The following is a 22,403-nucleotide window of genomic DNA, read 5'->3' on the forward strand; positions in this document are numbered from 1 at the left end:
TCTAGGGAGTTAACAGTTCGTTTTTAATGGATTGATGGTTACTTTTAAATTAGTTGACTCCAGTTTGAGTTCAGCTAGTGTAGTTTTCTGTGACATGGCTAAATTACTTCAGTCAGAATCCTGTGCTACTTGGCTATTAGCTAAATATTTTTGTCCAGCGCACAGACAAAAGCAATGACCTTTATGATGGATTGTTCTGTTGTTTTCATTAATCCATAAGCTAATGAACCATTCCATCATCCTACTTTACTACCAGCAGACTGCAGATGTGTAGTTTGTATCCATACTAAGCTAGTTTGTGGGTCCTGATGAAATGCATTCTAGAGTCCTGAGGGAATTAGCTGATGTAGTTGCCGAGCCACTCTCCATGATATTTGAAAAGTTATGGCAATCAGGTGAAGACCCTGATGGTGACTGGAAAAAAGGCAGCATCACATTCATTTTTAAGAAGGGAAAAAGGATGACTCTGGGAACTACAGACCTGTCAGTCTCACCTCTGCCTGGAAAGATCATGGAGTAGATCCTCCTGGAAGCTGTGCTAAGGCACATGAAAGGCAGGGAGGTGATACAAGAAAACCAGCATGTCTTCACCGAGGGCAAATTCTGTTTGACCAACCTAGAGGCTTTTTACAATGGTGTCACTGCATCAGTGGACAAGGTTGGAGCCCTTGATATCATCTATCTCAACTTCAGTAAGGCCTTTGAAATGGCACCCCACAACGTTCAGCTCTCCAGATTGGGAATGTGTGGATTTGATGGGTAGACTGTTTGACGGACAAAGAACTTGCTTGCAGTGGATCAAGTCCAGAGAGTGGCGGTCAATTGCTGAATGTCTGGATGGAGATCAGTGATGAGTAGTGTCCTGCAGGAGTCAGTGCTGGGACCAATACTCTTTAGTGTCTTCATCAGTGACTTTGACAGTGGGGCCACGTGCACACTCAGCAAGTTTGCAGATGACACCAAGCTGTGCGATGCAGTCAATACACCAGAGGGATGAGATGTCATCCACAGGGACATGGAGAGCTTTGAACAGTGAGCCCGGGTGAATCTCATGAGGTTCAACAAAGCCAATTGCAAGATCTTGCACCTGCCTCAAGGCGTCCTCTGCTACCAATACAAAACAGGGAAAGAAAGGATTGAGTGCAGCCCTGCCGAAAAAGACCTGGGGGTAGTGGTAGATGGTTAGCTGGACGTGAGACAGCAATATGCTCTCACAGCCTAGAAGGCCAATCGTGTCCTGGACTGCATCCAAAAGCAGTGTGGCCAAGCAGGATGAGGGAGGTGATCCTGCCCCTCTGCTCTGCACTGGTTAGACCTCACCTGGAGTACTGCATCCAAATGTGGAGTCCTCAGCACAGGAGGGACATGGACCTATTGGAGTGTGTCCAGAGGAGGGCCACAAAAATGATTGAAGGGATGGAACACCTCTCTTATGAGGACAGGCTGAGAGAGCTGGGGCTGTTCAGCATGGAGAAGAGAAGGCTCTGAGGTGACCTGAGTGCGGCCTTTCAGTATCTAAAGGGGAGCTACAGTAAAGAAGGGGACAGACTCTTTAGCAGGGTCTGTGGTGTTAGAACAAGTGGAAATGGCTTCAAGCTTAAAGAGGGCAGATTTAGGTTGAACATAAGGAAAAAGTCTGTTAAAGTGAGGGTGGTGAGGCACCGGAACAGGTTGCCCAGTGATGTGGTTGATGCCCCATCCCTGAAGACTTTCAAGGTGAGGCTAGATCAGGCCCTGGGCAAACTGATCTAGTGGTGGTGTTCCTGTTCACTGTAGGGGAATTGGACTAGACATCCTTCAGAGGTCTCTTCCGACTCAAAGGATTCTATGATTCTATGATTTCTTCACTGACATTGATAATTGTTGGAATTTTTCTCGAAGTGAAAATGGGACAGAATTCTAACTGTACATGCTGTGATACCTTTCAGTTGTTTTCTGTTCACATCTAGCATTGATGACCTCTACCCAAGTAAAAAGGACTCGGATTCAGGTGTTGGTAGTGACAACGGTGATAAGCGTTTGTCAGCAACAGAGGTAAGTTGCCCCTTTCTCCACACTCTTATTTCTTAATATGTATAGCTACATTTTTAGCTATGAAAACTGTGCAACCACGTCCATGGCATGAATTTATCACTTATAAAACTTTAAAATAAAGATAAAAGAAGATTGGGATTTTTTTCCAGTTTTGTATCCATTTTTTTGGGAGATGGCAGTGAGATACTTAATCACAAATTACTAACACCAGTAGAAAAAATTCAGTACAATTTTCAGCCAGTTTTAGGTGATAATCTAGAAAATGGAGTCCAAACCAGAATGCTGTCTACTCGTTCCAACCAAATAAATGTTATACAAATGTTATACGTCTGGCTCCTAGTTTCCTCTTCCGAATTTTTCATGTGGGAGATTAACTTGAGTTTGTATTCTCAGTCCTGATATGTTCTGTGGTGTCGTGGTTATGGAAGTTTTCTGGAGAGCAAGAGCTTCAGAATTTTTGCACATCTTCATGTGCATCTATGCTGTGTCTTTCCGTTCTCTGGCAGTTAGGGAGTGCTGGAAATAAGCCTTCTGAATTTTTCTTGAGCTATTTTGTGTGAGTGGGCAAAGAAAAAGATTGACTTCCTGAGAGTGATGTTGTACTAAGCAGTTACAGCTACAGTTACACGTTTCCTAGAATTTATTTCTGAGGCTCTACTCAGCTGAACAGAGCACTAATTCCTGGGAAGTCTTTTCTTAGGTATTCAAATGAGCAGTTAGTTAGACTTCATAATAATTATAAATAAGTAAGTAACTTGTACTTCAGTAAGAATCTTTCTGAAATGTATAATTAAAAGAATTTGTGGTCTGACTCAATGAGTATAAAAGAATAGTTTTCTTCCTACTTTAAAAAAAGAAAAAAAAGAAAAAAAAGCAATAATTTTCATGTATTTTTCTCTTTCTTTGAGGAAAAGTCTGTTGCTTTTGACACTTGTTTGGAAAGAATCAAGCTTAGATACTGAATTAGCAATACTGCCAAAGCAAATAGAAAATGAATCCAGTTATACTCTGTTAAATACAGGAACACATATAAACACAGTGGTTGCCAATTATTTGGGAAAGCCTTTACATAACTGTACGAACATGCAGTCCATTCAAAGAGGCTTAGAAACTATTCTGCTGTTATTGCATTTCCTGAAGTTGTTAGCTGTTTAGTGGAAGCACGTATTTTAATCAACCTTGGATTTAGTGTGAAAATGTTGTTTCTCTGACTTCTTAGCCGTCTGATGAAGATACTATCAGCTTTAATGTTCCAATGTCAGACATCGTGGAAGAAGATCACGTTGTAAAGGAAGATTCAGGTCACCATGCTAACTCAAGAAAAGGTTGGAATGTCAAAACTGTGGAGGTTAAAAACAGGAAATTTCTGTTGATAACTGTATAAGACTGTAAATGGAGTCTGAAAATGTCACAGCACAGCGAGTACTGATTAGTTTTTCTAGTCTTCTGTCTAAAAACAGGAACTTTAACTTAGAACCATTGTGGTTACCACTGTTTTTCACTGGAATATTCAGTGTTTGATTTTGCTCTGGATAAATACCTTAAGTTGCTTTTCTTGCTGATATTATAATCAATCAATAAGAATTTTTACAATTAATTTCTTCGTAGTAAATGCCTTCTTATCCAAGAGGCTTTCAAGTATGCCTATGCAGTCATTTAAAACAGAAAAAGGCTTTACTTACACCAGTTTTAAACTATACTGAATTGAGTATAGTCATTTTTGGTGATGGTTTCAATGAACTTCTTGCACCTTGTCTCAAGGGTTAATAAATTCTGTTTCTCATCAGGGGAAAAAAAGTGAGAATCAATCTGGTCTAGAGGGAGGTGTCCCTGCCTATAGTAGGGGGTTGGAACTAGATGATCTTAAAGGTCCCTTTCAACTCAAATCATTCTGTGATTTTAAAACATGTTTCCAAGTCAGTAATCTCAGTGTCTAATAACTTTGTCAAGTACCAGCTCAGATTCTGAATTAGCAGTGTATAACAGTGGAGTGACAGTGTGTGTAGTTATATTTTATTGAAGTTACACCTTCATTAATGTTACTTACGTACTGATGAAAGGTGATTCCTCATGATCTGCACATACTAATGATAAGTTGCAGGATAATATCAGTGAGCTGGACACCATGTAAATAGAAATCAGCATTTCATGAATGCTTCATGCTGGATTAAAAGAATTTCAGTTGAGATTCTCATCAGAATGTAGTAATATGCAACTGATATAGTAAGACTTGCATCCTGCAATGTTTATCACCCCATCAGAGAGCTTAAGGGATCAAACTGTTTCAAGCAGGAGAATTAAAGGCGTATACATTCCTAGAAACAGTGTAGTTAAACAGTAGATTTGCCTTGTTTGCAAGGCTGAATCATTGTGACTGAGTTCTGCTGAGAGTTTTGGATGTTTGTTGCACATCATAACTTCTAAGTTGCATAAAAAACTGCTAGTCAGTGACTGAGACACGACTGTCCTGAAATAATTCTGTAGCTTTCCAACTGTGTTCTCGTACCAGTACTGGCAAGGCATGTTTCATGTAGTTAAAAACTGATGCAATCAGTGCTTGTTGTGCTGTTTTTGATATACAGCTGTATTGAGCCAAGGATATTGATTTATTAAAACTTTGCAATGAATGGACATCTCTCCCTTGAATGCAGCAGTCTGCACTTTTTTGAGGTTTTTAAATATGATTTGAACTTAAACTTGAGTTCATTTGGTTTTCAGCTCATAATTTTAGTGTTCTCGTGAGTAGCAAATTTTCAGCTGAACTGGAAATAATTTTGTCTTCTTTTGTTGTTGTTTTCAGTGGAATTCCATCAGGGATCTTCTCACTTGATTGTCAATGATAAATCAAGAGAGACAGGAATCCGGCTTGATGAATCAGATGCTCTTACTACAGAATTTATGAGCTACATTAAGGCAAGTGTGTGTTCAGTTCTTAGTGGCAGAAAATATTTTCACTGCTTTCCTAAGCGTAGAGCAATCAGGAGTGAGGAACTGCAGACATTTTAATGTATAAAACACCACAGTTAATATTCATTGTCATAAAAGATGCAGAATGTAAAAATAGATTTAAAATTATAATTGATGTAATGCAAAGCTAGAATAAGACCCATAGAAATGAACAGTGAATCAGTAGTGATTACCACTGTGTGGGAACTCAAGAAATATACTTTATTATGTAGCAAGAACTGCCAAATGATTTATTTATTTTTAAAAACATAATTAGGTAAGCTGAGTTTTGAAAGACTGTAATGAAGTTTCAAGTGAGTACTTTTTATCCTGACATTTATTTGCTGGATATTTTTGCTCAAAATGTTGTAATGCAAGAAGATATTTAAGAAAGTAGTGTTTTGTAGCATTCTTGTGGAAGTGAGGTCTCTACTGGATTTATAGACCAGAAAAGATTTTTAATATATATATTTTTGGACCAGTTTTCTTCTTTTGTGGATAGTTTTGAGGAATGTGAAGAGGCTCTGTACTATCTTTGCGTTGTATCCCTTACTGAAAAATGTGTGCTGAAAGGTAATACTTGGAAAGAGAAAACTTATTACCTTTCAGCTTCTTGGAAATAGAAAAAAAAAACAGTCTGTTGGTTCTGAAAAAAAAAAATCTCAATTTGTGCAACTTCTATTTTTTCTAGCAACAAAACTTCACAGATCCTGTTTTACTGTTTCTAGCCTCTGAGGTGACAGCCTCCTCTGTTAGTTATCAGGAAACTTTATTTACTCAGTGCATACACGTTGCTTGTTATTTCTATTACTTACAAGTACAGATCTGAACTCAACAGCATTAAAGGTCACAAATGATTTATTGCCTAAAACTTCACTGGCTGTAAGAATTATTTATGCTGAGTGTTTAGGACATAATGAGTTACCTTCTATTGGCTTGTTCTTTAGTGATTTCTTTACTAAAAGCTTGCTGTAAAAAGGTTAACACATTGTAGACCTGCATAAAGATTTTCAACAAATGTACACATTTGAGGTGAATAAACTAGACAGAAGGGGATTAGAATGTTTTTATCTTCTTTTGCAAAGGTAGAAGTACAGACATCCGAAGTTGACTGATTATATTCTGTATGTGCTTGTTATTTGCTTGTTCTTGTACATTCATCATCTTGATTTTCCTTAGCAAATACTATTCCCTTGGGAATAACCTCTGTCATGTAATAAAATAGTATGATATGAAATAACGTGTGGCGGACAGTTGTTCAGTAAGGGAAGCTACTGTATTGAATGTCAGTATGACAATATTGCCAAAGCAAGCTCTTGGATTTTTTCTGTTATCTTCTTAACATTATGGCAGTTGAGAGCAGTAGTTGATGACTTGAACAGATAAGTGCATCTTTTTTTTTTTTTCCAGAGGATTTTGAACCTCAGGCATTTTCTTTTGGAGATTTGAGTCAATTGTATTCTTTGGTTTATATGTGCTCATGTACTAGCATGCATTTTGAGACTTCTGAAACTGAATTTCTGGTTAACAAAAAAATAGCAAAGCAAATGGTATCCTGGGCTCCATCAGAAGAGGGGTGGCCAGCAGGGGGAGGGAGGCGATTGTCCCTCTACTCTGCTCTTGTGAGGCCCCATCTGGAGTACTGTGTCCAGGACTGGAGCCTCCAGTACAAGAAAGACAGGGAGCGGATGGAGAGTGTCCACAGGAGAGCCACGAAGGTGATCAGGCGACTGGACCACCTCCCCTGTGAAGACAGGCTGAGGGAGCTGGGCTTGTTCAGCCTGGAGAGGAGAAGGCTGCAGGGTGACCTCATTGCAGCCTTTCAGTACCTAAAGGGAGCCTACAGACAGGAGGGGAATCAACTCTTTGAAAGGGTAGATAACAGCAGGACAAAGGGAAATGGTTTTAAGTTGAGGGAGGGAAGATTGAGGTTGGATGTCAGGGGGAAGTTCTTTACAGAGAGAGTGGTGAGGTGCTGGCACAGGCTGCCCAGAGAAGCTGTGGATGCCCCATCCCTGGAGGTGTTCAAGGCCAGGTTGGATGGGGCCCTGGGCAGCCTGGTCTGGTATTAAAGGTGGAGGTTGGTGCCCTGCATGTGGCAGGTGGTTGGAGCTTCATGATCTTTGAGGTCCCTTCCAACCCTGACCATTCTGTGATTCTGTGAATACGTTAAATCAATACCAGAGGCAGTGGAGAAGAGTTCAGACTTGGTAAATCTGTAGTTTTCGTAAGTTATTCCTGATTTGTAAGGCAATATCTATTTATATAAATATGCCAGAGGCTGAGATTTGCCTTCTAGAACAATTGCTAGTTTTTTTTAATGTGTCCTTGTTATGGGAAAAATCATATGATTCATTTCTGTATCAGTAACTTGAAAAAAAAGAGTGAAGAATGGCTTTATTTGTTCTACTAAGGATTGTTACTGGAAAATGTGTCATCCTTGGGGAATGTTAAAGGAGCTGGTATACCCTTCAGTGACACATCTGACAGAACTGGATAGTGTTTATTGGTACAGGGTGATGCGACAGATGTGCCAAGCCCATGACACAAAAAAAGGATAGGCTTGTTTTCTGCTGTTTATTCTCTATTTCTATAACTACTACACTTCTACTCATAGAGCTTCTGTCTTTAGTGACAGCTGAATTATTTCAGTAATTCATCCAAGAAAGAGAAATTTTCAAAGTTTCTTTCTTGTTAAGATTGTAAATGAAACCATAAGTAAGGGACTTCAATTTTCTAACATGTAGCATTTCATAGTTACAGATGGAATGGAGGCTGTGATTTATTCCTACACTGAATCCCAAATAACAGGCCAGCTGATTTGAACTGTAGCATGTCAATTTTGTTTTGATTTTATTTTATTTTTTTAAACAGAGCTGTTAAAATTACCAAGTAGGAATCCTATTAATAGTTATGGATTAAATACATAATTGTTAGTTTGTCTATTTGGAATTTCCTTGCTCTGTAAATGTAGCTTTATGTGGGAGGAGAGTAAATAAGATAAGAGCTAGAGTCGCACTCAATTGAACCATTGTTGGCGTACACGAGAAAGGCACAAATGAAATCTGGGGCATAGAATGAAGAATTCTCATGCTACTTGACTTTCTTTTTACAGTTAAAGGAGGGTAAGGACTGCTGACCTCAATAAAATCTCAACAATGAAAATAAGATCATGTAATGAGTATCTTAAAAGGGGATAGAGTGAGATGTGAAGCAGAAGTGTTGGATTGCTTCAACTAGCCACCCTAAACTGTTAAATAAAATAGGACACTGCTGAGTCTGAAAGGAAAACTTATCTGCTTGCTTAATTGCAAAGTTCAATTCTTAATATCACCTTGTCTGCTTACAGAGCAGAGCAGCAGAGTGTGATGAATTACTGAGAATTGAAGAGGACGCACAATGGCAAACAGAAGAAATGTAAGTATTGCTTTGTCTGTAAGTAATTAACTGTATCATTTCATTAGATGACCAAATCTGGTGTTTTCTTCTCAGTTAAGAATTTTGTAGACTTAAAAGCATACAGCAGTGCAACTTTCTGTGCGTGAATGTGGTGTGTTGTATGTTATTGATTAATCAAGTGGGTCTTAGCTTGCAACTAATGTGTATGTGCTAATAAAGCTGTAATTTGGCATTTTTTAGCCAATGTAGAGCCCGGGTTTTAAAATGAGGTATTTTCATATGTAGTCTGCTTATGCTATTGTTTTTAAAAATTAAATTTAACTTGTAAAATCTAATGCACAGGATTTCTTTTCAAAATTTTTTTCTTGCTTTGTCATAATTTTAACCCTGAAACAATCAATAGTTCATAGGTATTAGCTCAAGTGCAGTGTCAGTGAACCTCAGTCAGTGAAGAGTGTTCATAAGAAAAAACAGCTCTAGCATGACAGTGTACTGTGAAGTTCTCACCTCAGAACAGTGGAGTCCTATGTGATTAGAAATAAAAATTGAAAGGAGGGAAAAATAAGCATGTTCCAAAAGAACACTGTTGGCAGAACTACCAGATGATTTTTTTAATAAATTAAAAAAGAAAAAAAAGAAAAAACAACCAACAGCAACAACAACCAAATCTTGAAAAGCAAAAGAATGCTGTGGTCCATTAAAAAGAATTGTCACATTCTGTAATAATGTATGTGGTGAATGTGGTTAACAGGAGTCAGCTTTTGAAGTTGGTCTGTTTAATGGATATGCAAAGATCCTAGTTTCTTAGTTCATTACATTTTTTTTCGTATGTGTGTATTAGTTTGGGAAGTTTTGTTGAAGGCAAGGTGCTGGTGATTTTTTTCTGAAGACACTCTTTACATAAATTTCAGCACTTATTAGTTTGCACAGAGGCTGTTTTTACCTTCCATCTGTATTAGCTGCATGCTTAGTTAGAAGGTAGAGTTCACAAATTGAAATTGAGACAACCCCTGATAATTGCTGTTTTACCTCTTTTTTTTTTCTTTTTTTGAATGCTTTTGTTTTCTATTATAGAATAAATATGTCAGAAGAACAAACTATTGATATAGCAATGATAGAACAACTAAGAGAAGCAGTAGATTTGTTACAAGATCCCAACAGGTATGCTTAAAATAGCAGGTGTCTTATGTATTTATAACTTCTGTTGAGTTTCCTGTAGAATAGTCTTATCTCTTTTAGTCTGTACAAACTCCTCTTCTTGTTAATACTTGAATTGGAATTGGAGAAGGTTTTCTCTGTGCTTCATCCCATCTTTCTGGGATGCATAAAGAAGATACTTGAAGTAGTGCTGAAGTTCTGGTAGTCTTTCTCTGAGGTCAAAAGGAGAAAAGGAAAGATGCTACTAGTGAAGGTGTTTCTCCTGGCTATAGAAGGCAAGGCTGTCTAATTTATATGCATCTTTTAAGTGTCTGAAGTCAGGTGGAATTACTCTGGGTCTGTGAATAAACAAAGGATTAAATATATAAAAGGAAAACAAACAGAAGCTTGTCATGCTTGAAAGATCTGATGGGTGTTGCAGGTACTTCTGTCCCTGTGCTTGCTATTGCTTTTCGTTGTGTAATCCCTTTCAAAAATTAAGCTCATTTAAAAACTAAGAAGCTAATTTTTCATCATTGATTCTATGATGTAGAGCTTTCTGGAGCTTTAATTCTCTGAACAGTAGACACCTCCTTATCATTCCCAGTCTAAAACGTCCTTGTTTCTCCTTCCTTGGCCAGTTCATATAGCCATTTCTTCTTATGACTACACTGTTCTGTAGCTTAAAAGTCTGTTTTGATATTGCTTTTTCACTTAGCTTATCTTTCTGCTTTTTAGGACTGAAGTTCACTCCTATCACTTTTTCTGGCAAAGGAAATATCTGGCTTTATTTTGAATCATACAGAGAATAGTTGAATTCTTGAACTGAGTACTAAATAGTTAACAAAAAAAACCACAAACATATAAATGAAGAACAGTCCTGTGGTTTCTGTGAGATAAAATTCTGTTGCTTCTGTATCTCATCTGTAACTTATTAGTTAGCAGAAGTGTTGCAGATAAGATTGAAAAATAGTCTGGTTAGAAGGAAAGTGGCAGTAAAAAATCTCTCAGCCTTATAAAACTTGTTGCTTTTTTGTTAGTCAGATAATGCTTTGACATTTCCTACAGTTTTTTTGCTTACGAAATTTCAAAAGGCAGTGAAATACAGACAGTCTCCATTTCTCCATGCATGTTCAGTTGTGTTTTCAATAGCACAATACTATATGAAATACAGCTTTTAAAGATGACTATAAATATGTCATGCATGTATTTATTTTTGCTTTGTTGAGTGCTAAACAGGCCATTCAAATGTCTGTTTGTTTTATGCTAACAAGCAGACTTGTCCAGCATGACACTCCTGGGTGTCTAGCACATATCAAATGAAGCTTGATTTTGCATTCTGTTGTGGATGCCTCATCGTTGCTTGCAGCAACAGGCTGAAGCATGAGGTGATGCCGAAGCATACCTTGCACACACTGATTAGAGCTCCATGTAGAATATATCAATTAGTGTTATTATCATTTACAAACATGACTAAATTGTGGAATAGGACCACAATGACTTGACAATTTAATGTTCTGCACATCTTCTGTGCACGTTAACAGCAATTCAGTTCAGGAATGGAAAAGGATTTCAGGCTCAATCTATTCCAGTATTTTCTTGCTTTACTCTCTTTCCTGTCTTCATAGCTTAATTTCAAATTGTTGGCTACTGGGAGTGTGTTGCTGATCTGCTTTATTTTCATACATTGTAAATTAAATTTGGATATTTAACCAGGGTTTTGGATCTTGTTAAAACACAGAATGCTAGAGGTTGAATATAGATGTCTTCAGTGTTATATATAATGTCATGTGACTGTTAATAGTAAACAGATCCCTTTGTTTTGATACGACTTATTGCTTAGAGTGGTACTTTGCAGATGTTAATGTTGGTTTGACCAAGTTGGTGACACTTCTATGAGAAATAAAATAGAGCAGATTGATACCACGATTAAAAATATTTTATATATCCATTTGTATGAAACTGAATACTGAACGTAATGATTATCAACTCTATACCCCAGTGCCATGTTTTTATTTCAAACCTTACAGATTAAGCATGGATATTTCAGAAAGCAGTGATGTGAATCTGTATCCCATGGAACCAGCAACAGCTTTAGAATTTCAGGAATCTACAGTAAAGTGTGTTTATCTACTTTTTTTTTTCTAAAAAAAAAAAAAAAGCATTTGTTAGAATCTTGAGTTTCTACAAAATAAATTACATATTCACATTTGTTTCTTTATACATAGCAGTCAAATGCAGATGGAGATGTCCTCCCTTGGCCAGGTATGTTAATGAACATATTATAAGGTATTTGAGGGGTAAGACAGGAAATGAGCCAATAATTTCATCCATTTTTAATCTACCGAGTAAGTAAAGGAAAACTATGGTAGACTGGAGGACACAACTAGTTCTTCAAAATTTAAATGTAATTGTTGTTTATGTATGTGTATATAGAGAGAAACTATATATATATATATATATATATATTTATGTATATAATATATGTATGTTTATAGACATACATACACACACACGCACAAATAACTTTATTTTCTGGGTTTATCAGTTACTTTTGCATGTTATTTTTTTCCTTTTTTTCCACTCAGTTTGTAGAAAGATAGTCATCTTTCCATACAGCCATCTTTTTCATGTGTTGTGTTGGCTATGAGAATCAATTGCTACTGTTCGCAGCTCAGCTATGTGTATTCTTGTTCTCTTCCAATATCCCTATTCTAGTGTAAGGAAACAGTATTCATTAAGGATAACTCCAAAATATTTTGTAAATTAATGATTACACTTTTCCTAATGCGCTGTCACCAGTTATGGAAGGAGTATATGAAGTATGATTTGGAATTTATAGTATGTTATGTATTGCTTGTTATTTGAAATGTATCTTGACTGGCGAATTAGTATTCTTTATAGAATACAGTAGTTCAGTTGGAAGGGACCTAGAAATATCATCTAGTCAAACTGCCTTTTCTTTTGAGGCTACCCAAAAGTTAAAGCATATGAACGAAGCATTGTCCAAATGTCTCTTGACCGAGGCCAAGCGTGGGACATCAACTACCTCTCTTGGAAGCCGGTTCCAGTTTTTGATGTTTCTCATAAGTAAATGATTTTTTCTAATATCCAGTCTGAAGCTCCCTAGCACAGCTTTGTGCTGTTCCATGGCTCCTGCCATAGGTTCACAAGAGCAGAGCCTGGCACCACTTCTCCAGTTCCCCTCCTCAGAGAACTGCACAGTGCAATGAGATCACTTCTTGGTCTTCTATTCTCCAGACTGGACAACGTGACCTCAATTCCTTGTAATAGGACAAACCCTCTAGCTCTTTACTAGCTTTGTCACCCTCCTCCAGATGCTCTCAAGAATCTTAGCATCCTTTCCATATTACAGAGCCCACTTGGCTTCCAGGGCACACTGGTGGCTCAAGGTGAGCCTGCTGTTGCCACCAGTCCCAGATCCTTTCTGCAGGGCTGCTTTCCAGCCATATGTCTCCCAGTCTGTACTGGGAGACATTTGTGTCTAACATTGCTCTGTCCCAGGTGCAGAAACTGGCATTTAACTTTGTTGAACTTCATGGCGTTGATGATTGCCCAATGGTCTGATCCATCTAAATCACTGCAAGGCCTCATATCTATCTTGGACAACAGCACCTCCCAGTACAGCATCACTAATCATCTCAATGAGGATGCATTCCAATCCTGCATTCAGATCGTTGGTAAAAACATTGAACAGGAATGGCCCTAGGATTGAGCCCTAGAAAACACCACCAGTGATTGTCTGCTATCCAGTTGTAGCCCTCCACTTACTACAACCCTCTGAGCCATTTCATTGCCTAGCGTAGCATGAACCTCTTTATCTCAAAGTTGGTCAACATGTCCAGAAGGATGCACTGTCAGGAGTGGTATCAAAAGCCTTAGTGAAATACAGGGAGACTACATCTGCTGCCTTCCCTTTGTTCACCTAGCAGGTGATCTTATGGAAGGAGATCAAATTGTCAAGGCAGGACTTCCCCTTCATGAGACCATGTTGAGTATGCCTCATATTAGCTTTGTTCTTTAAATCCTTTCAGTATACTCCAAGTTTATTTAGATTGACATAATGACCATCTTTTAGCACTGGAACTGCAATGATGTAGTGTCTGCTTACTGTACAGTTTGCTTTTCATCACAGTACTTGTCAGAAATACTTCTGATATAAAAATGTTATGTAAAAAAAGATACAATTCTATTCCCAGTGATTCACAGTCTAAAGAGTAATGTATCTTTCAGAAGGAAAATGCTGAAGAGGAACTAGAATTTCATAGGAGGAGGGAATTAATTATGGAGAAAGCCAAGAATGAAATGAAAACATGTGAACAGGGTGAAAAATGGTCATTGAATCAGGTACGTAGGTGTCTAGATACAATAAATATGGAAACATTTGGAATGAGTCACTGTCTTCCATTCACTGGTAGGGAAGTTAAAGCCCTTTCAGATTTTTGGTGGTGGTATTTCTTTTTTTTGTTTATTTATGTTTTTCCCTTACCTGAATATAAATGGGATGTTAATTAAGACCTATCAAAGAAAAGGCTGAAATTGATGTATTTTTTTCTAATAAACATTATTAGCAAAAAATAAGTATTATCAGAGTTGGATCTTCAATGATCTGGTTTCTCTTCCCACCCTTAATCCAAATACCGCAGCTCATGCGGTTAAGGTTTTGTATGCAGCAATGAATTTAACGTGCTTTGTATTACAAAGAAGACTCTGTGTGTTGAGGTGATACTTCTAAAGTATCAAAAATATTGTCAGTTTTGTATTTCAGTGATCCAGAAATGAAGAACTGTGAAAAATTCAAGCTTAAATATCATACTTTCTTACCTCAGGACTTAGCTGTTTGTGAATGTTCTTGCAAGAGAATTCTGAGAACAAAATGACCTGTGAAAGTTCTGCCTGCATTCACAATACTTTAGTACAGTGTATCTCATGCAGATATAAACCTCCTGGTATATCTTGATGCTTTTCAAATATCATTACTAGCAAATACTCCTGTGATCTCTTTGTGACTCAATTTTATCTTTTTTTTTTTTTTTTTTTTTTTTTTTTTAAAGAAGGAAAGTTTGTATCTCCACAGTTTTCTTGTATTGTACATGGGAGTTAACATACTTTATTTGGGATTGATTCTTAACTGCATTGCTAATGTGTTACAAGTTAATTTGATGTCAGAATGCACAACGTGCACATTCTGTATTTTAACAAATCTCTTCAACAAGAATGCTGCTGATTCATTTTAAGAACCTTTTAAATGAGGAAATTTCCTAAAAACAGTAGAAATGTGTCTTGCAAGAGCAAATTTAATCATTCTGCAAGTGCAGTAAGCACTTGTAGTTTTCAGGTTGAATGTAAATTTGGAGCTCTGACTGTTGACTTGTGTGTTGTGAGAGAGTTTTGACCTGCAGTGTAGATTTAACTAGCTTGTCTGTCACAAGGACAACCGCTGAGCATAGGAGTGCTTAAACATGCTAATCTCCAGGTAGAAATTGGCAGGGATGAGATTACTAAAATTTCCTTCTATTAATTCTAGGTAATACAGTTGATGAGGTAAGATTATGAAAGAAGTTGGTAGCTGAGGATCATATTTTATTTTTCAAGCTAAAGTAGTGGCCAGGAAAGGTCATTTATCAAAATGCGTGTGTAATCTTCCTTCCCATCTTAGTAACTTCCAGAAAATTCTTAGGGTGCTGGGACCAATATTTTGAGGGCTGTATTTTTAATCTCTACTTTTTCTCCATTAAAAAATTTGCCCTAATGAAAGGGTTTTAAATGAATTTATAATCCATTTTACCTATGTCAATCCTATTTCTACTGAGTTATGACTTATACAGAATTAACAATCGTTTGATATTTTATTGACATGATTTCCGTGTTTCCAGGTTAGCTATAGCAAAAATGGTAACAAAAGGTGTGTTATATGGCAATTACAAAAGGAATTGCTTGCAGAATGCTTCTCTCTTCAAAGCTATATTTAAAATTTTTACTCCCCTATTAAACTCCTGGTAACAGTTAAAATTTGTGAAACAAGGTTAGATAATGCACTTGAATGAACAAAGATTCAAGTCTTACAAACACACTTATGAATCAGTTGAGAGCCTGCAGATAAGAAATTAAAGACAAATTTGTGCAAATAATTTCCACGGGAGAATTTTTAAGTGGTATTTCAGTTAGTCTAGCATCAAAATTTATATAAGTCGTGAAAGTTGTTGTGGTAAAGAAAACAAAACCAATACAATGCTGAAAAATGTAAAGATGAAAAGTATTGAATATTAATGAGTCTCTGACTGTTGTGATTAGGATACTGTATGACTGTGTATGACCAATGCATTTGCTGAAAAGATCTTTCTTTTTTCTTTCTGTCAATTGTGCAGCATGATGTAATTGTTTGGAATACAAGTGGCCAACCCTCTCACAATGAGGTAAGATGATGGTGCATTTTGTCTTCAGCATGTGGATGGTCAGTGGGCTCTTTATGGAATCTTCCTATTTTCCGTGCAAAACCAGTGTTTCTTCCTCTGCTTTACACTGTATATGAGCACCTCACAGACTCGTGAGCACCCTGTGTTGGTGATGGTACTCCCATAGATTCCATTGTCATGAATCGTTTTTTAAATAGGATTTGTTTTCTGGAAGTTGGTTATAAGATTTCTCCTTTCTTATCATGGTATAACCATCATGGTTCTACTGTGAGGTCTATGATTAACTTCCACCTTTCTGCATTTTAGGCAGAATTCAGGAGAAATAGTTAAGCAGAATGGTAATTCTGATTCAGTGTAAGAAACACATCTAAGGAAAAAAAAATTGTTTTGTTCTTCTAAACGTACTCTGCCACAAAAGTGTATGTTGAACGGAACCAAATGGTTCTGTGGGAGAAAACTGAGAAATAATCACACTTATTTATAACTAGGGCCAATATGCTGCAGACTTCAGTCAGAAAGTTCTTTTCCAGTAAAGGAGTGGTATTGAATAAAACCGAGAGATTGTTACAGGTTCAAAGCTATGTGATGAGATTGTGGTGAAATAGTTGTAGCATGCAGTATTGCTAATTTTTGTATTTTATTCAGTCAGTTTCCCTGTGATATTCTGGACGCTGCTCTTATTTGAATTTATGTTCTTAAATTATACAGAACAAAGATAAAAGTCCAACGCTGTCTCCTACTACAAACAACACAATCCCTTTTGGCCTGAAGCCACGATCAGGTATTGTAGGAAAGAAAATCAATCAATTTTTGTACTTTTTCACATCCGTGCTATTAATAGATATTTGTATTTTCATTTTCTCTTACAATTCAGTGATGAAAACACTTTCTGTATTCCAAAGGCTAGAACATTGTCTAAATGCTTGACTTGAGATCAAATTTGTATTAACTCTGTTTAGTGTATTTTATGTGCATTAGTTTTTACCCCTTACTGATAAATCAGGTGTTTTATTAATTATACACACACACACATTTAAAAATAAGCACATGCTAATACACATGTATAATATACATATAAGTAATATACATGTGTAAGTATACAGGATGATAGAATGTGTTGGTAAATAATATGTGAATAATCAGATTTGTTTAGAAAATGCTTATGCATGAGTCTCAGTAGTTATAATTGTGCAAGGAGAAGTGGTTTGGGGAAGATATGTTTTCTTCAGCCTGCAACTGAGTTTAACGAATTTGCAATGTGCCAAATCTGTATTACCATCATTAACATGCAGCACTTTATTGGAGGGGAGGGAAAAAAGTGGGAGGAAGTCAACAAAATAAACTGTAATGTATTTGAGGGCTTACCTTGAAAGCAGGATAAGTTACAGGTAAACTCTGTTCTTATCTTCTCTGGACTGGTGGTCAGCATTGATTGTCAGTGCTGTTAAGTCACATCACTTCTAAAGAATAACCTTAATATTTTAGATATGCTTCAGCATTCGACGACTGTAATTCTGTTTTCTCACATTTACCACAAATGCTTTTAGTCAATTGCTGGTAAACCACTATAAGCTCGTAGCTTCCATAACAAAATATCTTGGCAATAATGGCAGCAGTTTCATATTTGAATGTATTTTAGGAAATTGTACCCATAGATTTGTTTTTAAGAAGGTTTGCAGAGCAAAGAAAGTGTTATTGAACAAACCTTGTCTCATAAAGAAAGCGTTTTAAATTTCCTGCAATGTTATGATATATAGAAGTTGGGCAGATCTGTTCATTTCAATTTCATAGTTTGTTGCTAAACTCTGACTCTATTATTTTGTTCCTGATGCTTCAGAAGAAGAATTATTTCTTAAGGTACAAAGTAATGGATCAAATGATGAGCAAATGGGACCTTTCAGGATTTGCAAAAACATAATTTGAGTAATGTTGTTCAGTCCAGTGGCAACTGCTAGGAGAGAGACATGCAAAGACAATGTCAGAATACAGACTTTCATAGGAGGTAGGCTGTGCTCTGCTGAACTGCCAGTGAAATCTGCTGCCAGGAACTGGAAGCAATATTATAGGAGAACTGAATGAATGCAAGACTGTGATTTTGGATTCAAGTTAGTTTAACACACGTTTCCTAGTCTTGGCATACCAGTTGTCTCAAGACATTCTATATCCAATGACAGTAATACATAAAGAGAAAAAGACACTTTCCAAAAGCATAGCTAATTAGCATAGCTAATCTTTCTTAGAGAGTTTCCAGAAGGATTGGATTGCAGGGATTGCAGTGTTCTGCAACGTTCCTACAAGACTAGTGATGAGAGACCCAGACCTGCACAACTCCTCCAGTTCCCCCATGTATACTGAAATAGTGTAACCTCATTGAATACTAATGTCAGTTGATTATAATCTGCTGTTTTGCTGCTTTGTACCAATACAAATGTATATATTTGAATCACTGACTATGCCAATACTACAATGTTGTTTGGTCACAGCTGTGGGATATAGAAAACCCATTTATCTGAATTTGTTTTCCTTTCCATTATCGTACACTACAGAACCACCAACTGAGAGCCATTTCTGCAGTCTTTTACCTCATTGCTTGCAGTTTCAGTGGTGTTGCCTTAGTTTTATACTGCAGTAAGGCAGTTGAATTTGATAATAGCAAAACCTGAAGTCCAGCATCAGGTAAAACAGCAGTATATTAGCTATGTAACACAGTGTGACAAAATAAAACCTTACAATGGAGCAGGGATGCTGCATATTGTTTCCTTCCATCTTCCTGCTCTGTAACCGCAGTAGAAATAGTATTTAAATTTGTTTTGCCAGCACCTAAGAAAAAAATACAGATAGAAGTAGTTTGTAGCTCAAGATACTGGCACATTTGTGAATCCTGCACATCTTTCCTTCCAGTTTGCTACAACTAGTTCCTTCACTGTCCTTCTGTTACAGCTTTTTGTACAAGTCTTGAGTGAGTTTGAACCATTCTCTCACTGTCTTAATTCGCGCTTCTGAACTACATACTGCTTCAGTGCCCCAAAGCTGAGCTGAGGTCCAGCAGTTCTGTGATCCAGAAAAGTTTTTCAGCTTAGTGTATAGTTTAACTTTATAACTTTTTCATTCAAGTTCTTCATTACCTTAGGGAAAAATTTAGTAGAGCTCATTGGAAACAGTTTTTCCATGAAAATGTATGCAAACATACCTTTCTGAAATTGGAGAGCTTATTTTCAGTTTGCTTTCATCTATTTTTAATGAATGTTGCTTTCTATTTGATTTTGTTCCCCTCATTGTTTCTTAGTGACTTGACTTATGTCTCTTCCAAATCTGAAAGTAAAATATTCTAGATTTCTGGTTATGCTTAAAAAAAAAAAATTAAAATAAAAATAGAATCACACACACAAAGTAAAGTGCTTCCAGAAGATAAACCACTGTGGCTTAAGCTTCTATGTTAGTATGTGCTACACTAGTACATTCTGGCATGTTTACAGGACTGAAGATCTCTCATTTCAAAGCTAGCCAAAATATTGGGAAAATTCATATCTGATGGTTGACTTGGTATCCAAAGAAAATGTTTTGAAAGATAATAGTATTTGACTTCTTGATGGAGTCTTTTTAAGGATCGGTTGTTTACTCAGAAAGTAATAAGATCTTAAAAAAAAAAAAAAAAATCAGATAATTTTATCCTTATAAATATTTTATAGTGAATGGGCTTCTCAAATTCATATTCAGTTGAAAACCTTAAAAATCATTCTTGAAAGGAATAAATAATTATAAGTTCAATAAGAAGTTTTGTTCTTGGGATGTGCTTTTGCTCTGAAATGGAGCCACTCAAAGTAGCTACTAAACTTAAATCTTCTGCACTTGATTCATGAATTAATTAAAATATCAAGTGATACCAATTGTAGAAATGGAGTTTTGCAAAGTCCTTGCTGTAATCATTAAAATGAGATATAAACATCTTGCTCCTAATACATTATCTGTGTACTTTGGAAAATCATCTGAATCCTAGTTGCCAGTATAATTAAAGGCTGCTTATTATTTTCCTGAGATCAGTGTTTTGTTACCTCATGTTGAATTCTGCTTGGAGTTTGAGCGGTGCTGTGGTTATTCAGGTTTGGCTGACCTATTGTCTCTGTAGTCAGAAGCAATAAAGAGGCTTTTAAAAAGTGCATATCTGAAAAGGGAGAACTCTTGAACAGGTAAATGTGGAGGAAAGTCTAAGGTGAAATTTTATACAACATTGTCTCAATTATCATCTTGTTAATGCGGATTCCGGAGTTTTGAGAGAAGGAGAAAGTACGCAATTAAGTTCCCTGTTGCTAATTTGGAATTACATAAATTGAGAACTGGGCTTTACCTTGGACTATCTTCTGTTATGAGTTTTTGCAGTTTTTTGATCTATGTAGTGGTTTTCAGTTGATTCAGGCTTAGAGTTTAGCATTCAGAGCAGAGGTAGCATGTAATCTCCAGTTTAGTTTGAGGAGAATGGATGTGACTTGTGCGTGCAGTAAAGTAAATGAGACATGGAAGTATATACACAGAAAAGCAAGAAGTGAGGAAAGATCTCATTTTGATGGTAGAAATGGTAGAGAACTGGGATCAGATACAGGAAGAACTCTTTAAGGAGTGACATCTTCGTGAAGGGTAAGGAAGGTGAGATGCAAATTACGCGATGAAAGGTTGCAAGCCGGTAGAAAGCTTTGAAAGGATGAATGGTGTGGAAAAGATAAACAGGGATGAGATATTTTAAGGATGTCATTGTTCATTTCTGAAACACCATGGAGTGGAGATTTGAGGAAAGCTTTTCCACAATCAGATCAGAAGACAAGCATGAAGTAAGATATGGGAGGGAAAGAATGAGAAGGTCCACTGGAGGATTTGAGGGGAGAAAAGGAGGTGTTGTCATGACTAGTAGGAAGACAGAAGGCAGAAAGGATGGAGAGGCTGTGTTGTTGCAGCCTCTCTGGACAGATGAAGTCTGGTGTGCTGTAGCGAGCCCAGTTGAATTATCAGTGATTTTGTGCTTGTTATAATGCTGTATACAGAGCAGGTCTGCCAGGGTTTGTGGTACAGACTCTGGATCCTCCTTTGGAGGTGTTGCACATCTCTACTACTGGAAAGTCTGCCAGAACTTTCCTAGAGCCTGTTGTAAACTTGGTCTTAACGTTGTGGGAATTAGCAAGAAATATAAGTAGTGCTGCATAAACTATGAAGTGATTAAAGCAAAAGGAAAACATCTCTACTGCACGTTCTTACAAGAATATTTCAACAGGACGAGAATTCAGGGGAGTAAATGAGAATTCCTGTATTTGCTACCTCTTGAAATTAGCTGGGAAGTTAGTGTAACAATTTATTTATATGTACATATACATTTAACAGTTGCAAAAATAACTGAGTTCTTCTTTTCCAAACTACTTAATTTAGAACGCTGAAACTTCACAGAGATGCATTTACCATTTGATTCACAGGCTCAAGGCTTTTGTCAGACTGTAACATAAAATCTATGGGTACTTTTTCTTAAAACGTGATTGTAAACAATTTCTGTGAAATGCTATGGTTACAATGATCTTGTTAAGCTTAACAGCTTTAACTGCACATATAATGTCTGATTTGCAAGTACTAACATATAACCTTTCGTTCTTTTTATTCTGCACCACCTTTCTTTCATTCTTTTCTTCAAAAATTACGCATTTTGTATTAATCACCTTTGAATTGCATCTTCATTGCCATGCAACCCTAACGCCATATATGCAATGCTGCTGCCTGCCCTCCTTCCCCACCCCGGTCCTTACACCACCATGGACTGGCTGTCACTCCCCTTCAGCAGACCCATCCCTCAGTCTTCCTCCTGTCTCCTTCAACACACTTACACAGGCACAAACATGGGACAGCTTTAGCTACAGTATACCATCTGAAGGAGACAGTGACAATGGTAGGTGTTCCATACATCATTTACTTGATTTTATGCTTTCAGAAAACTCAGTATGCAGCAAATGTCCCATGTGGCTAAGGATGAAAGCTAGTACTGTTAAGCAAATGTTTATAACACCAAATGCCTCAGGGGATGCATTAACTTTCTGTAAAATATGTGGTATCAAAAGGAAATGAGTGGAGAGTGTCACTGTGTTCAAGTCTGGCAAACCAACTTTTCCTGTGATACCTATTCCCAGAGCTATTTCCAGTACAGGTTGGAATATACTTCTATTTTCAAGTTTATAAAAGTTGCATTCAAGCAGCAATTAGTTTTGCTGCTGTCTTTTCTGGGTTTATGACTTTGTAAGTAAAAGCTGACTTAAAAATATCTAGTTCCCATCTGCAGTTGTTGATGCAGGTGTGTAACTAACTTAATTAGAGAAGGAATCCAAGAAGAAACAAAGAGTCAGACAAGCAAGAGACCACTGACATCCATCCAACAGAAACCTAGTCAGGGTGGAATCTCCAGCTGTTTGTTACCAAAGATAA

At 37.0% G+C, this 22,403-nt stretch overlaps 1 protein-coding gene across 15 annotated transcripts in view; it reads left to right on the forward strand.

The window, feature by feature from the left end:
- The window catches only part of LRCH1 (leucine rich repeats and calponin homology domain containing 1), a 119,125-nt gene that overhangs the window by 66,854 nt on the left and 29,868 nt on the right, over nucleotides 1–22,403 (forward strand). For 2 of the 15 annotated variants that reach the window (XR_008201929.1, XM_052664546.1), the window contains exons 7-17: nucleotides 1,929–2,034; nucleotides 3,254–3,359; nucleotides 4,835–4,947; nucleotides 8,330–8,397; nucleotides 9,454–9,540; nucleotides 11,547–11,636; nucleotides 11,745–11,781; nucleotides 13,771–13,884; nucleotides 15,906–15,953; nucleotides 16,662–16,734; nucleotides 21,766–21,873. Coding sequence is in view for 14 of the 15 variants with exons in the window: in XM_052664546.1 (XP_052520506.1) it covers nucleotides 1,929–2,034; nucleotides 3,254–3,359; nucleotides 4,835–4,947; nucleotides 8,330–8,397; nucleotides 9,454–9,540; nucleotides 11,547–11,636; nucleotides 11,745–11,781; nucleotides 13,771–13,884; nucleotides 15,906–15,953; nucleotides 16,662–16,734; nucleotides 21,766–21,873 (950 nt within the window). In the remaining variant the exon portion in view is untranslated. The remainder of the gene's footprint in view (nucleotides 1–1,928; nucleotides 2,035–3,253; nucleotides 3,360–4,834; nucleotides 4,948–8,329; nucleotides 8,398–9,453; nucleotides 9,541–11,546; nucleotides 11,637–11,744; nucleotides 11,782–13,770; nucleotides 13,885–15,905; nucleotides 15,954–16,661; nucleotides 16,735–21,765; nucleotides 21,874–22,403) is intronic. The other 13 variants (XM_052664548.1, XM_052664552.1, XM_052664540.1 and 10 more) reach the window with 12 other exon arrangements.

Source organism: Tympanuchus pallidicinctus, unplaced genomic scaffold (genome assembly GCF_026119805.1).
Source record: "Tympanuchus pallidicinctus isolate F22 unplaced genomic scaffold, pur_lepc_1.0 scaffold6, whole genome shotgun sequence".
NCBI lineage: Eukaryota > Metazoa > Chordata > Aves > Galliformes > Phasianidae > Tympanuchus > Tympanuchus pallidicinctus.